Consider the following 17,388-nt stretch of genomic DNA (forward strand, 5'->3'; position numbering starts at 1 on the left):
GACCTCCTGATCCGCCCGCCTCGGCCTCCCAAAGTGCTGGGATTACAAGCGTGAGCCACCGCGCCCGGCCTTTATTTTATTTTTTTGAGACAGAGTCTCACTCTGTCTGCCCAGGCTGGAGTGCAGTGGTGCAGTCTCAGCTTACTGCAACCTCTGCCTCCCGAGTTTAAGCAATTCTTATGTCTCAGTCTCCCAAGTAGCTGGGACTACAGGTGTGTGCCGCCACGCCTGGCTAATTTTTGTATTTTTTAGTAGAGACAGTGTTTCACTATGTTGGCCAGGCTGGTCTCAAACTCCTGACCTCAGGTGATTCACCTGCCTCGGCTTCCCAAAGTGCTGGGATTACAGGCCTGAGCCACCGTGCCCACCTTGATGTAACTATTGTAATAGTTTTGGGATGCCATGAACTGCGCTTGTAGGAGATACAAACTTAATTGATTAATGTTGTGTTCTGTCTGCTCCACCAGCTGGCCATTCTACTGTCTCTCTCCCTCTCCTCGGGCCTTCCCATTTTCTGAGACACAACATTGAAATTAGGCCAATTAATAACCCTAAAATGGCCTCAAAGTGTTCAAGTGAAAGAAAGAGTTACACATCTCTCACTTTTAATCAAAAACTAGAAATGATTAAGCTTAATGAAGAAGGCATGTTGAAAGTTGAGACAGGCTAAAAGCTAGGCCTCTTGTGCTAGTTAGCGAAGTTGTGAATGCAAATGGAAAGGTTCTTGAAGGAAATTGAAAGTGTTATTCCAATGAACACACTAATGGTAAGAAGGCGAAATAGCCTTATTGTTGCTGTGGAGAAAGTTTTAGTGGCCTGAGTGAAAGAACAAACCAGCCACAACATTCCCTTATGCCAAAGCCTAGTCCAGAGCAAGGCCCTAACTCTTTTCCATCCTGTTAAGGCTAAGAGAGGTTAAGAAGCTGCAGAAGAAAAGCTAGAAGCTGGCAAACATTGGTTCATGAGGTTTAAGGGAAAAAGCCATCTCCATAACATAAAAGTGCAAGGTGAAGCAGCAAGTACTGATGGAGAACTACAGCAAGTAACTTACCCAGATTTAGTTAAGATAGTTGGTGAAGGTGACTACCCTAAACAGCAGATTTTCAGTGTAGGTGAAACAGCTGTCTATCGGAAGAAGATGCCATCTAGGACTTTCATAACTAGAGAGGAGAAGTCAGTGCCTGGCTTCAAAGGATAGGCTGATTCTCTTGTTAGGGGCTAATACAGCTGGTGACTTTGAGTTTAAGCCAATACTTATTGACCATTCTGAAAATCCTAAGGCCCTTAAGAATTATACTAAATCTACTTTGCCTGTTCTCCACAAATAGAACAACAAAGTCTGTATGACAGTACATCTGTTTAACAGCATGGTTTACTGAATATTTTAAAACCACTGTTGAGACCTGCTGCTCAGAAAAAAATACTCCTTTCAAAATATTACTATTCATTGACAGTGCACTTCATGGAGATGAACCAGACAGTAATGTTGTTTTCATGACTGCTAATACATCATCCATTCTACAGCCCATGGATCAAGGTAAAATTTATACTTCCAAGCCATCTCGTTTAAGAAATACATTTTGTAGGCCAGGTGTGGTGGCTCATGCCTGTAATCCCAGCACTTTGGGAGGCCGAGGAGGGTGGATCACCTGAGGTCGAGAGTTTGAGACCAGCCTGGTCAACATGGTGAAACCTCATCTCTACTAAAAATACAAAAATTAGCCGTGCATGGTGGTGCACTCCTATAATCCCAGCTACTTGGGAGGCTGAGGCAAGAGAATCTCTTGAACCCGGGAGACAGAAGTTGCAGTGAGCCGAGATCATGCCACTGCACTCTAGCCTGGGTAACAGAGTGAAACTCTGTCTCAAAAAAAAAAAAAAGAAAAGAAAAGAAAAAGAAATACATTTTCTAAAGCAATACTTGCCATAGATTGTGCTTCCTCTGATGAACCTAGGCAAAATTGAAAACCTTCTAGAAAGGATTCTTTATTTTAGATGCCATTTAGAACTTTTGTGATTCATTGGAGGAGGTCAAAGTATCAACATTGACAGGAATTTGAAGAAGTCAATTCCATTCCTCATGGACAACTTTGAGGGCTTCAAAACATCAGTAGAGAAAGTCACTTCAGATACAGTGTAAATAGCAAGAGAACTAGAAGTGGAGTCTAAAGATGTGACCAAATTGTTATAATCTCATGATGAAACCTGATGGATGAAAAATTGCCTCTTATGTACAAGCAAAGAAAGTGGTTTCTTAAGGTAGAGTCTACTTGATGAAGATGCTGTGAACATTGTTGAAATGACAGCAAAAGATTTAGAATATTACATACATTTAGTTGATAAAGCTGTTGCAGGGTTTGAAAGGATTGAATCCACTTTTGAAAGATATCCTACTATGGGTAAAATGCTCTCAAACAGTGCATGCTACAGAGAAATATTTTGTGAAAAGAAGAGTCAATCGATGTGGCAAACTTCACTGATCTCTTTTTTTTAAGATATTGCCTCAGCCACCCCAACCTTCAGCAACCACCACTCTGATCAGTTAGCAACAATCCGCATGGAGGGAAGACCTTCCACCAGCCAAAAAAAAAAAGAAGAAAAGAAGAAAAAAGTGACAACTCGCTGAATGCACAGATGATCATTGAGATTTTTAGCAATAAAGTTTTATTTTATTTTATTTTTTATTTTTTCGAGATAGGGTCCTACTCTGTTACCCAGGCTGGAGTGCAGTGGCATGATCATGGCTCACTGTAGCATTGAGCTCCTGGCCTCAAACAGTCCTCCCACCTCAGCCTCTTAAGTAGCTGGGGCTACAGGTATGAGCCACTGTGCTGGGCAACAATAAAGTATTTTTTGAATTAAGTTATATATATTGTTTTTTAAGACATAATGCTACTGTGCACTTAATAGGCTATAGTATAATATAAACATAACTTGTATGTGCTAGGAAATAAAAAAATTGTGTGACTTGCTTTACTGTGATATTTGCTGTATTACAGTGGTTTGGAACCATAAGGCTGTAATATCTCTGAAGTATCCCTGTATTTTAATTCATAATATAACAGTTCTAAGTGTAATAATCAGTAGAAAACAATAATGTTGTGTTAGTAATAATGAAATAACATTTAAAAAAAATTGGGGTGAGAAGTTTATTTTCTTAAATTTTGGATTGTGCTGCTGAAAAACAGGATAATGGAGGCTGTGAAAATTCTGAAGAGAATTTCTGGGTACTTTCAAGGTCTTTATAGATTTAAAATACTGATTCTTCAAACTTAGTGGTTAAGAGTAAGGGTTTTTCAAATGTTTACCAACTGGTGAATGGATAAATGGTAGTTTGTCCATACTATGAAATACTACTCAGCAATAAAAAGAAACAAAATACTTATACATGTAACAACATGAATTAATTTCAAAAACATGCTAAGTGAAGGAAGTCAAACATATTATTGGTTTCATTAATATGAAATCATAGAAAAGGCAAACAAAACTATGGCGAGAAGGGAGATTAATGCTTGCCAGGAACCATGAGTTAGGGGAGGGGATCAACTGCAAAAGCACACAAAGACATTTTCAAAGGTGTTGAACTGTCATATCTTGATTAGAATGGTGGTGGTTATATGTCTGTATATAATTACCAAAATTAATCAGATCGTATACTTAAAGTGGATAAATTTTATTGACTGTAAATAATATCTTGACTTAAAGTAGGTGCTTTAGAGCCAAACTAAACCTGGATTCAGTCCTAGCTCTGCTGCTTAGTAGCTATATAACTTTGGGCCAGTCATCTTCTCTGGACCTTGGTTTGCCCATCTGGAAATGTGTATAATGATAGCTGCCTTGGGGATTAGAAGACATATTAAGTACTTAGCATATGCCTGGAACATGATAAATTATCAGTAGGTTATTATTTTACTTTATGATAGTCATTCTCCTTTATAAAATATCCCAGTAATGCTAGTATTTTGCTTATCAGTCATTAGTATTACTTTTTAGGTTTGCAAATACAATAGAAAGAAGATTTTTCTGAGAAGAATGTGTAAAAGTGAAAGAGAAGGGAAGGAAGGAGTTTTAAGACATCCAAATGCTTAATGTGTACAAAACAAAAATAAAAACAAATACTTAATGTGAATGTAGCAGATGAATATATATCCTTCCCCTTCAAGCATCTTTTTTGCCTGCTACTTTCATATTGTTCATGGAGAAATTGATCTTTTCATTTATAACTTGCCTAGTTTGAGAAATGCTATCAAACATCAAATATTGGATTAAAAGTATCTTATCTGCCATTATAAGACAAAGATATAGGAGGAGCATTTAAAGACAAACCCCAGCACTCCTGCTGTTTAAGAATTTATAGTCTAATGAGGGAAAGGGGGACATTTTGATTCAAACTTTAAGATCTTAACCCATCTTAAGTGAAATATTTTCTTTTTTTTTTTTATTTTTTTTTTTTTTGAGACGGAGTCTTGCTCTGTCACCCAGGCTGGAGTGCAGTGGCGCAATCTCGGCTCACTGCAAGCTCCGCCTCCCGGGTTCACGCCATTCTCCTGCCTCAGCCTCTCCGAGTAGCTGGGACTACAGGCGCCCGCCACCACGCCCGGCTAATTTTTTTTTTTGTATTTTTAGTAGAGACGGGGTTTCACCGTGGTCTCGATCTCCTGACCTCGTGATCCACCCGCCTCAGCCTCCCAAAGTGCTGGGATTACAGGCGTGAGCCACCGCGCCCGGCTAAGTGAAATATTTTCTATGACTAATACTCCAAGGGAAGCTGAAAGGGAACATTAGATGTTTGAATAATTTTATGATGCCTACTGAAATGGTGATTCAAAAAATAAGTTGCAAGGTGTTTCTTAAAAACTGATTTTATCACAAGGAAAGTAATTTTTTTTTTTTTTTTTTTTGCTCTTGTTGCCCAGGCTGAGGTGCAATGGCGCAATCTTGGCTCACTGCAACCTCCGCCTCCCGGGTTCAAGCGATTCTCCTGCCTCAGCCTCCTGAGTAGCTGGGATTATAGGCATGTGCCACCATGCCCGGCTAATTTTGTATTTTTAGTAGAGACAGGGTTTCTCCATGTTGGTCAGGCTGGTCTCAAACTCCCGACCTCAGGTGATCTGCCTGCCTTGGCCTCCCAAATGCTGGGATTACAGGCGTTAGCCACTGCTCCCAGCATCTCCTACAGTGACATTTAATAGTTGTGACAAAAACTTCCATGCCAGTTAATAAAATGTTATACTAAATTCTTTGAATCTTCCTTCCTTTTTCATCAGGCACAGCATTTCAGGGGCTCTACCTGTTTTGAAATGTTGTGTGCTGCTTTGATCCGCAGTAGAGTGAATATCTATCTATCCATCTCTACCTACCTACCTACACCTCTGTCCCTCCCTCCCTCTCCCTTCCCCTCTTCTTTTTTTCTTGCTCTTTCTCATTTTTCGAGCCTGTATCATGGAGTCTGTATATGATATTACCTTGCTTAGAGAGACTTCCTCAAATTCAGATGTATCCATGTAACAGAAGAGTTCATTTAGATTTAAACACCAGATCAGCAATTTGGCAATTTCTTACAAAATTAAACATATCCTTACCATATAATCCAGCAATTGTGCTTCTTGGTATTTACCCAAAAAAGTTGTAAACATATATCCACATAAAAACCTGCACGTGGATGTTCAGAGCAGCTTTATTCATAATTGCCAAAACTTGGAAGCAACCAAGATGTAAATAAGATGTGGTATATCCAGATAATGGAATGTTATTCAGCACTGTAAACAAATGAGCTATGAAGCCATGAAAAGACATGCAGGAACCTTAGATGCATATTACTAAGTAAAAGAAGACAATCTGGAAAGGTTTCATATGATTCCAACTATATGACATTCTGGAAAAGACAATACTATGAAGACAGTAAAAAGATCAGTGGTTGCCGGAGGTTAAGGGGGAGGGAGGGAAAAATAGATGGAGCACAGGGGATTTTTTTTTTTTTTTTTTTTTGAGTGAGACAGAGATTTACTCTTGTTGCCCAGGCTGGAGTGCAATGGTGCGATCTCAGCTCACCGCATCCTCCACCTCCCAGGTTCAAACGATTCTTCTGCCTCAGCCTTCCAGATTACAGAGATGCGCCACCATGCCCGGCTTATTTTGTATTTTTAGTAGAGACAGGGTTTCACCGTGTTGCCCAGTCTGGTCTCGAACTCCTGACCTCAGGTGATCCACCCACTGTGTTGCCCAGTCTGGTCTCGAACTCCTGACCTCAGGTGATTCGCCCACCTTGGCCTCCCAGAGTGCTGGGATTACAGGTGTGAGCCACTGTGCCCTGCGGAGCACAGGGGATTTTTAAGGCAGTGAAACTATTCTATATGATACTGTAACGGTGGATACAAGTTGCACATTCGTCAAAACCCGTGGAATGTACATCAAGAGTGAACCCTAATGTAAACTGTAGACTTTGGATGATTATGATGTGTCAGAATAGGTTCATCAGTTTTAACAAATGTACTGTGGTGGGGGATGTTGATAATTGGGGAAGCTATGCAATTGTGGGGCTGGGGGGCGTACACGAAATCTCTGGGCCTTCCTTTTTTTGCTGTGAACCTAAAAAGGCTCTAAAAATATAAAGTCTCTAAAAAACAAACAGCAGAGCATAACATGCCCTTCCCTTGGGGAGTCACATGTATAAGAATGCAACCATTAAAACTTAGTCCAGACCAAGTTATAAGGAATAACAGATGATCTATTTTAGTGTTGCCTCATGTGCCCAGCAAAGTACCATGCCATTAACATGAGAGGGCTGTAGACAGTTTACTTGTCACTGACTATACAAATCCACTTTTGGAATAATTCTTGTATTTCCCCCTGTAAAATACATGTACCATTTAATTTTTATTCTGATGGATTGGAAATAAGTATTTTTTTCAATTTTTAATTATTCAGGTTTATGATTTAAAAGCTACAAAAATATTAGCACTGTGGATTTTCTGCACTATTTTTATAACCAATGAACTAATCTAAACTATTTGTAATGTTTCATTTTTAACTATTCAAATACAAACAGTACACAAATCATAGATACATAGGTTTAATAAATATATTGCTCAATGTAGTATCACAAATTGAGCTCACCCATGTAACTAGTGCCTGGATCAAGGCCAAAACATTACTAACACCCCAAATCTAGTTACTATCTCTAGCCAAGGGTAATACTACTCTGATTTCTAAAAATTAGAGGTAATTTGTATGGGCTCTAAGTTGCTTAATATATATGAAACAGTGAAAGAATTCTATCTCTTAAAAAAAAAGAATTCTATCTCTAAGGCTGGTAGTAGTTGATAATTGAGAATTAAGGTTCTTAGAGGGAGTAGATAGACCTTTGAAAGAATATTGTATCTTGTTATATCTGGTATAAATCCATTTTAGCATAGATAGGATATTAGAAAGATGAAATAAGTCACATTACTCTCTTTTTAAAAATGTGGAGTCAGCCGGGCACGGTGGCTCACGCCTGTAATCCCAGCACTTTGAGAGGCCAAGGCGGGTGGATCACAAGGTCAGGAGTTCGAGACCAGCCTGGCCAATATGATGAAACCCCATCTCTACTAAAAATACAAAAATTAGCCGGCGCGGCGGTGCATGCCTGTAGTCCCAGTTACTCGGGAGGCTGAGGCAGAAGAATCACTTGAACTGGGAGGTGGAGGTTGTAGTGAACCAAGATCATGCCACTGCACTCCAGCCTGGGCGATACGTGTGAAGTATTTTGAACTGTTCTCGGCACATAGGAAGCACTCATTAGCTGCTACGATAATCACTATAACAAGACCAAGGTAGTACATAATAAATTCCACAATGAATGATAAAAACAAATCTAAGCTACTGGGCGCAGTGGCCCATGCCTGTAATTCCAATACTTTGGGAGGCCAATGCGGGTGGATCACCTGAGGTCAGGAGTTCGAGACCAGCCTGGCCAACATGGGGAAACCGTGTCTCTACTAAAAATACAAAAAATTAGCTGGGCAAGGTGGCAGGCACCTGTAATCCCAGCTACTCAAGGGGCTGAGGCAGGAGAATCGGTTGAATCCGGGAGGCGGAGGTTGCAGTGAGCCGAGATCATGCCATTGCACTCCAGCCTGGGCGACAAGAGCGAAACTCCGTCTCAAAAAACAAACCAAACCAAAACAAAATGAAACAAAAAAAAATCTAAGCATCTCACATAGATCACTACTTGATATTGGCTACCTATCCCATATGCCATCCTGTCTCTCTGATATCAGAGTTCCCAACCATCATGAACCAATTTACAGTCCCAGCACTTTGGGAGGCCAAGGTGGGCAGATCCCTTGAAGTCCAGGAGACCAGCTTGGGTGACATGGTGAAACCCTGTCTCTGCAAAAGATACAGAAATTAGCTGGGTGTGGTGATCCCAGCTGCTCAGAAGGCTGAGGTGGGAGAATCGCTTGAGCCCATGAGGCAGAGGTTGCGGTGAGCAGAGATCTTGCCACTGCGCTCCAGCTTTTGTGCCAGAGTGAGACCCTGTCTCAAAAAAACAAACCAACATAACTCCCAGGTAGGTCTTTTGTAACTCTTCCTCTGTCCCCAATTCAACATGCTGCCCTCTACCCCTAAGCCTATCTAGATCTATTAACTTCATCTACATTACTTGGATGTTTAGTGGTTGAAGACTTGTGTGAACAACATTCTCATTTATCCTTCATGGGTGTTAATGTCCAATGAGTCATTTGTACCTTAGTGTTGCAATCAGATTTGTTTTCATTGGGTATCTGGCCAGAAATCAGATATAATGGGGAAAAAAATGAATTTGTTGTTTGGGAGAGACATAAGTAATTTTAAGATGTGGAGTATTTCCTTTCTCAATAGAGATTTTTCATTGGGATGTCAGGCAGCATAACATCATTGGGGATGGGAAGAAAGGACAAAGAGGCAAGTGATAGGATGTCAAAATTTATTTCATCTTTTTAAAAGTGTTATATTAATCCATCCATATATTATGGATAAAGCAAATTTAGGGGAGGGATCAAGCTAGGAAGCTACCTACCATTTATTATACTTTTTATAAGAAGAGGAACTCAAGGTTCCAAATAATAAACAGTATAAAAGTCCCTTAAATTGTTTTTGGAATGCATCCCCTTTTGTAAATTATGTAAACAGTAATAGCTATGTAAATTCAGAAGAGATTTTTTTCAGCTGGGCATGGTGGCTCACCCCTGTAATCCCAGCACTTTGGGAGGCCGAGGTGGGGATCACTTGAGGTCAGGAATTCGAGACCAGCCTGGCCAACATGGCAAAACTCCATCTCTACTAAAAATACAAAAATTAGCCAGGCGTGGTGACGGGCACCTGTAATTCCAGTTACTTTGGAGGCTGAGGCAGGAGAATCGCTTGAACCTGGGAGGCGGAGGTTGCAATGAGCCGAGATCGTGCCACTGCACTCCAGCCTGGGTGACAGAGCGAACGAGACTCCATCTCAAAAAAAAAAAAAAAAAAAAAAAAAAAGATTTTTTTCATTGAGGGTTGTAGTACAGGAGGAATCAGGGGAAAAAATAGAGCTTGGGCTGGATAATCCTTTCTAATATTTGAGTAGTGGGAAAGTGAAGAAGTTAAAGGTGTGGAATGAGGGTCTGATGCCGGAGCAAAAGTGGAAAGTAGTAGAAAATGAGATTGGCCTAGTGGTATTTCAACTATCCGGCTGAAAAGTCTGAATTATTTTCCTATGGAGTAAATAGGTTTTTTGTTTGTTTGTTTTTTGTTTTTTGTTTTTTTTTGAGATGGAGTCTCGCTCTGTCACCCAGGCTGGAGTGCAGTGGCATGATCTTGGCTCACTGCAACCTCCCCCTCCTGGGTTCAAGCAATTCTCCTGCCTCAGTCTCCTGAGTAGCTGGGACTACAGGTGCCCACCATCACGCCTGGCTAATTTTTGTATTTTTAGTAGAGATGGGGTTTCACCATGTTGGCCAGGCTGGTCTCAAACTCCTGACCTCAGATGATCTGCCCACCTTGACCTCCCAAAGTGCTGGGATTACAAACGTGAGCCACTGCACATGGTCATAAATAGTTTTCTTTAATGCTTAATATAATACACTGTAAATATAACTCCAAATTATCTTCCTTTTTCAGTATAAGCTAGTTGTGTGACATTTCACACTTTTATTTATTTTTTTACTTATTTATTTTTATTTATTTATTTTGAGACCGAGTCTTGCTCTGTCACCCAGGCTGGAGTGCAGTGGCGTGATCTCAGCTCACTGCAACCTCTACCTCCCAGGTTAAAGCAGTTCTTCTGTCTCAGCCTCCCGAGTAGCTGGGATTACAGGCATGCGCTACCATGCCCGGCTAATTTTTTGTATTTTTAATAGAGATGAGGTTTCACCATGTTGGCCAGGCTGGTCTCAAACTCCTGACCTCAAACGATCCTCCTGCCCTGGCCTCCCAAAGTGCAGGGATTACAGGTGTGAGCCACCACACCCAGCCTGTTATGCTTTTAAGAAATGGATTAAGCTCTAAATCATTTTTAAAAATAGAACCTGAGGTTTCAAATTTGAGAAACTTTCCACTCTGAAAATCATTTTACTTGACAGGATCTTTTAGTGATGCATGATACCACAGTCTAGCTCTATTAAACAGTGTAACAATACATTCTATAGGGCTGGAGTTTTAAAGAGGAAGAAAACCTTTAAAGCACTGTATTACTAAGCATGGCCTGAGGTGGACCCAGTGCCTTAGTCTCATTTTACTTTTGCAGTTCATTTTATAGATCAAAAAGATATTACATTCCCCCATTTGTAATACTGAGTGGAAAGTAAATGGAGAGAGTAAGAGAAGCTTTACTGAAAATTGTACAGAAACACATTCTGTAAAGTAACAGCTAGTTGTATATAAAATTTCTATACATTTTTCAGGGGAATCTATGAAGAGAGAGTGTGTGTGTTTGGGGGGAATGTGTGTGTAGTAAGAAATTCAGAGTGACCACCGCATGGTACAGTTTTTAGTTATTTAGAATGAATAATTTTTTCTTATCTGGTGGTAAGATAAAGTACAAATGAAGATTTATAAATCAGTTTTTTAAAGTACTGTATGTCTGATATAGATAATAGGCTCCAATATAAACCCTCATAAGACTTCTGAAACATCCAGTGTATCTGTTCCAGTGGCTGCCACATCCAGTTAAATTTCTTTTTAAGATTGTGATTTAGCCTGTACTTCATAAAGGTTTTTTAAAAAAATATAGTGTTTGCGGTCAAGTTGAACAGTATCTTCATATCAATTGAATAATTCCAAGAATACATAGAACAGCTTTGTGTGAATTTTTTTTTAATTTCTAAATTCACCATTTTGATACAAATACCCATGGTTTTCTTCTATGTTTACATGCAGCCAGGAGCTATGGGCGGAGACGAGGTAAAATTTTTTTTTTTAAATGAGATCTTTTGCTTGCCAAATTGTGAGTAAATATGAGTGTGTTTATGTGTGTGTGTGTATTTATACCTGTATGTATGTAAAACAATAATTATCATATGGTGTGATGTTCTATCTTAATTATTTTAGCAAAATGATTTATCGCTTTCATTAAAATTATTATTTTTTGTTGTTAGTTGGTAATTTGTTCTTCTAATTTAAAAAAGATATAGCAAAGACTATTTCTCCTTAAAGTTTTTTGTTATATGGCTTATTGTGAATAAACATGAGGAAATAAAGGCCAAGCATATATATTTTTCTGCCCTGTATTCATTGTGTTCTTTTCATACAACTTAGAAGGCAGAACTTGGGTTTTGGAGGGCAATTCTTGATCTTATTAGGTTGGCTGGTGAATTTTTTTCTGTTATATTCAGAGTCAGATTTACCCCGGAAGTAAATGAAGCTTAAGTTTCAGGGCCTCTCAATTGCTTGGACCCCTTCCAAAGTCTATGTAATTTTTGTGTTCTTTTTCTTAAAGAGGGACCCCAAAATAGGCTTTGGTCCCCATAAAACCTGCATTCTCTCCTGGTCACACCCAAACGAATGTGTAATGCTGTGACTGTTCTAAAGCATTTCACATATCTGTAGTTTTTTCAAATAATTTTACAAAGTAGCGAGGAGAAGCTGGATGTAGTAGAAAGCATATGGGACTTAGGGTCAGACACGTAGGTTGTAATCACTGACTTATCATTTAGATTTGGTATGCTCATCTGTAAATTATGAGGTAATAAAACCAGTCTTGTGCTTCTTCAGAGTATTAGTAAAGTTCTAGTTTAAAAAAAAAGGGAAATGAAAAGCTATCCATGTAAATTAAAAGTATTCCACAAATATAAGTTACTTTGGTGCTCATTTGCAGAAACTGAAGGAGAAGTAGTAATTTACTTGCTGTGTGACCAAGTTAAAGCCAGAGTCAAGATCACAATCTGTGTCTTTTGGCTCTTTATTTGCTAATGTTTACCATTCATCAGGCTGTCTCTGACTTTGTAGTTGAGTCATGAAGAGAAGATAATGATGCTAAATTCATAGTATTTTATTATGTTTTAAAAAATATTAAAAATATTCTCTGCCTATGCTTACCCAAACAATTATCATTTATTTCACAGCAAATATTTGTTGAATGAGTGACTATTGGCAGAAGCTAATATATATGTATGGTGGATCATACAGTCCTTTTGCTTTTCATCATCATTATGTGGAAAAACGTTTGTGTAAATGATTATTTTCTATCCGTGGAAATAAATATCATTAAATTTTATTGCCTTATTTTTAAATTTAAAAAAGTTGAAGCCTAGAAATTATGTTATTAAGACATATTTTGTACCATACTTGTTTCATGTTGCTGGAAAAATGATCACTGTCAGGAAAGAAAAGGAAATGAACTATTTTATGTAGAAAATAGACACCATCTGGAGAATAGACAGCAGGGCCTGGCTTTTCTTCTTCTCACGTACTAATCAGTCACCAGATCTTGTCAAGATTTTCCCTCTAGTTTTCTCAGGCCTTGTCCTTCTCATTTCTGCTATTTTTATTTCTCCTGTTCCATTTCTACAGCTTCATCTTTCTGAAACACCACTTCGTGTCACCCCCATTCTCAATTCAGGGTCCCCATGATCTGGCCTCTGCCTCTTTCACCAACATCATTATCTTCATTTTTTCCACCTCATCTTCCCCTGACAAATCTATTTGCTTTCCCACTCTCTGGCCATACAGGTCACCCTTCCTCTCATCTATATATCTAAGGACTATCCTTATTTTACTAGTTCAAACCTTACCCTTTACAGGAAGCCTTCCCCAGTGGCCTTGCAGACAGTGTTTTCCTCTGATTCTGCTGTCTTGCATTCTTCCTGCCTTTTCTGTATGCCCTGATTCTTCATCTTGGATAAGTTCTTTGAGGATAGTTGTCTCTAGTGCCTAACACTGGGCCCTAAGTATAGTTAGCCCTTATTAAGTGCTTATTGATAAGGATTATTTTGAAATAACACCCTACATTTATGCAGAGCAGAGTTTGGCATCATATTTTTAAAAATTATCTTATTTTTATAAATAATAGCATATTAATACTATACATCAAGAATATAAAGTTGCCTATAGTTTCTAAGCTTCTGAAAAAAATACTCATCCTTTTTTCATTTTACTTTCTCCATATCTATTTGTGAGGTTGATTTTATTCTCAAAAGTCACGATCTTCTTTGTATGAGGTGCTACACTAAATATTTCCTAGAATGACTTGGTCCCTGCTCTTGGTCTGCAGTTTGATAGGTGTAAATGAAGAAGAGAATGATGAGAGAGAGAGGAAGAGAGACAGAGAGAGGCACAAATGCTAAAAGACCGAATGTTGGCTTTCTGTAATGAAAAAAGAATGGACAGAAAATGTTTTGTCCATGCTTTCAGTAAGTCTTTCATTTTCAAAGCTGAAAAAGAAGTCATCTTCCTTAAATGTAATGATATAACCATATGGGATGAAGCATGTCTAGATCTCATATCTAGAACGCTCATTCTCTGAGATGTATTCATTTGAGCCAACTGTGCATAGTATACTTCTGATGAATTGGCAGACTTCCTCATGGTTATTTTTTCATGTGAACAGGGATTAAATTAATGTTTGATCCCTTTCCTCTAATTAACATTTAGACTTGCCCAAAAAGAATAAAAATTAAGCTTGCTGATGTATGTTACTTCCCTCTACCTATGATTAAGGATAGAACTGGAGCTATAACTTATTTTCTATGTGTTACATAAACATGTTGGTAAACTTTTTTCTTTTTCTGAGACAGAGTCTCACTTTGTCACCCAGGCTGGAGTGCAGTGGCATAATCTTGGGTTCAAGTGATTCTCCTGCCTCAGCCTCCCAAATAGCTGGGACTACAAGCATGCACCGCCATACTTGGCTAATTTTTGTATTTTTAGTAGACATGGGGTTTCACCATATTGGCTAGGCTGGTCCTGAACTCCTGGCCTCAAGCCATCTGCCCATCTCCCAACGTGCTGGGATTACAGGCATGAGCCACCGCATCTGGTCATGTTGGTAAATTTTCTAGGAACAAAAATAAAGGGAATGTAATATATGTGAAAGTTTTGAGTTCTGTCACCAAGAATTTGGCCAGTGGACTTTTACACCTCTCCGGCTAAGTGTGGAAAAGTTTCCTGGGATAAGTGGAATTTCAGGACCTATTTGGATAATGGAATAGGAATGGGAAGCAAGACATTCTAGTACGTGTTTCTCCTTAAAAGAAAGCTTAAAGATGAGATTGCCGTGACCAGATGCTTGGAGTACATATCTCTGAGTGTATGCTGTGGGACCAGCTGGAGAGGAGAAGCTGGTAGTAGGACGATCTACGCTGCCTTAATGAATGTTTTTGAAACAGACAGTGAAACTCCTGGACACAGATATTGTCAGGCTTTAGAAAGAGGGTTTTATGATAAAGTAATGAAAGCAGGAGATAACTTGAACATCAGCTCAAGGCTTGGATGAGGACATTGAAGGTAGACTCTTAGCAAACCAAGTACTTCTAGTAATGTAGCTGAAGCAGTAATAATGAGAAATGAGAAGAATGACATGTGAAAGAATAAGATTTGAAAATAAATATCAATTACATATAGTTTAAAAATACCCAATTATATTTCCCATTTATATCTATTTTGAATTGTTCCAGTAGACAAACCTTGATTTCATTTGTGGAATAAGAATCACACCAAAGAATCTTACCATTTTTCTTTGGGAGTGTTCTGCCTTTGCTAAGCTTTAATATGTGTCCTCCTATACAACTGCAACCCCTGTTAGAAACTAGTCTACCAGGTAGTGTCATTTAAGACTTTTGCCTACACATTTAATATATGCTGTGCTTTTCATTTCACATGAGAATGAGTTTTTATGCTCTCCATGAAACTATTGTCCATAAGTAGACATGTTGGCTATGCCAGTATTTTTGATGTTTAACAGAATTTCTTAGTTGTAGAGCAGTAAGGAGAATATGAAAGGTCCTTTTAACAATGCAAATGAGAAAATACAACTAGTCTACCGGGTAGTGTCATTTAAGATTTTTGCCTACACATTTAATATATATTGTGCTTTTCATTTACATGAGTATGAGTTTTTATGGTCTCTGTGAAACTCTTGTCCATAAGTAGACATGTTGGCTATGCCAATATTTTTGTTTTTGTTTTTTGCTTTTTGAGATGGAGTCTCACACCATCGCCCAGCCTTGAGTGCAGTGGCGCGATCTTGGCTCACTGCAACCTCTGCCTCCCGAGTTCAAGCAATTTGCCTGCCTCAGCCCCCCGAGTAGCTGGGATTACAGGCACGCACCACCATGCCCGGCTAGTTTTTGTATTTTTAGTAGAGATGGGGTTTCTCCATGTTGGCCAGGCTGGTCTCGAACTCCTGACCCCAGGGGATCACCTCGGCCTCCCAAAGTGCTGGGATTATAGGCATGAGCCACTGCACCCGGCCCATGCCAGTATTTTTGATGTTTAACAGAATTTCCTAGTTATAGAGCAGTAAGGAGAATATAAAAGATTCTTTTAACAATGCAAATGAAAAAATACAAAGAATGATTAGAGTTACTGTTATAAATGTACTCCTGCGTATATTTAGTTCATAAAAAATATATTGATATTAATGGGTTACATAATTGATAACAAAAGTTCTAAAATCCAATCAAACAAACTTGTGTGCTGAGTTGAAGTTGAGTATGTCTGTCAAAAGCCTGCTCGAGGGAAGAGAGATCAGCTATTCCAGGGAGACCATGCTAGAAGCATGCCATCCTGCTAATTCAAACCCAATTGTATGAGCTTGCTTGTTTAAAGGTATGGATGATTCTAGAATAAAATATGGACATGAATCGGAGAATTTTCTGAATGTTCTTGGTTATAATATCTGAAAATGTTACTGCTCATAGTAGTAGGAAAATTTGAGCACAGACGATAGTGAGGGGAAGATGACTAGTTTTTCACTTTCATGGGAAGTTAATCTGGGAGGGGCCAAAAGAAAGACCGAAGGAGGGATTTTCTGGGCCTTCCACCCAAATTTTACTCATTAAGTGTTTGCATACCTATACTGTACTAGACTCCAGATGTAGTCTCTGACACTGCTCAATGGTCACTCTAGTAGGGAGAGAGACAATAAATAAGTGAAACGAATATATTTATTCTTAACAGTTGTGATAAATACTAGGCAGAAAAGAATAGGGGAGTACCCTCTAAGGTAGAGAGGTCACCTCTGAAGAGGTGACGTTTAAACAAACTGAAAGGATGGAGAGACAGCTATCTAAAACTTTTTGGTATTAAGGAAATTTTCAAATATATACAAATGTAGAATAGTTTAATGAACACCAATATATCCATCATCAGCTTCAATTATTTTCAGCATTTTTGCCAGTTTTGTTTCATATATTATCTTCCCTTTTTCCCCGGGAATATTTTAAAGGGAATTTCAGATATTATAAGACAGCTAGTTTAAAAAGGGAAGGTGGAAGGAACTGCATTTGTAAAAGGCTTGAGGCAAAGTACAGATACATGCTACAACATAAACCTTGAAAACATTACACTAAGTGAAAGAAGCCAATCTCAAGAGTCACGTATTTGTATGATACCATTTATATGAAGTGTCCAGAATAGACAAATCTATTGAGACAAAATGGAGATTAGTGGTCACCTAGGGCTGAGAGGTTGGGGGAAAACCAAGAGTGACTGCTAATGGATTAAATGGATCAATTGTATGATATAAGAATTATATTTCAAAAAAGTCATGTTTCTTTAAAAAAAAGTCTTGAAGCAAAGTCTTTTTTACTTTGAGGAAGCCTACAATGACTGATGCTTGGTAGATGATGGAGGAGTATGTCTTAAGATGAATTTGGAGAAAGGAAAGAGAATCTGATCTTGCTGGACATTAGCTCCTGGTAAGGATTTTGAATTTGGTCCAAGTACAAG

General features: G+C 38.7%; 1 protein-coding gene across 11 annotated transcripts in view; it reads left to right on the forward strand.

The window, feature by feature from the left end:
* Positions 1-17,388, forward strand: part of CPEB3 (cytoplasmic polyadenylation element binding protein 3) — a 249,785-nt gene that overhangs the window by 123,765 nt on the left and 108,632 nt on the right. For 6 of the 11 annotated variants that reach the window (XM_063629959.1, XM_055255505.2, XM_055255580.2 and 3 more), the window contains one exon: positions 11,380-11,403. The exons of the other annotated variants lie outside the window; for them this stretch is intronic. In XM_063629959.1, the coding sequence (XP_063486029.1) occupies positions 11,380-11,403 (24 nt within the window). The remainder of the gene's footprint in view (positions 1-11,379; positions 11,404-17,388) is intronic. 11 annotated transcript variants of the gene reach the window in all.

This window comes from Symphalangus syndactylus, chromosome 2, assembly GCF_028878055.3.
Source record: "Symphalangus syndactylus isolate Jambi chromosome 2, NHGRI_mSymSyn1-v2.1_pri, whole genome shotgun sequence".
Lineage (NCBI taxonomy): Eukaryota > Metazoa > Chordata > Mammalia > Primates > Hylobatidae > Symphalangus > Symphalangus syndactylus.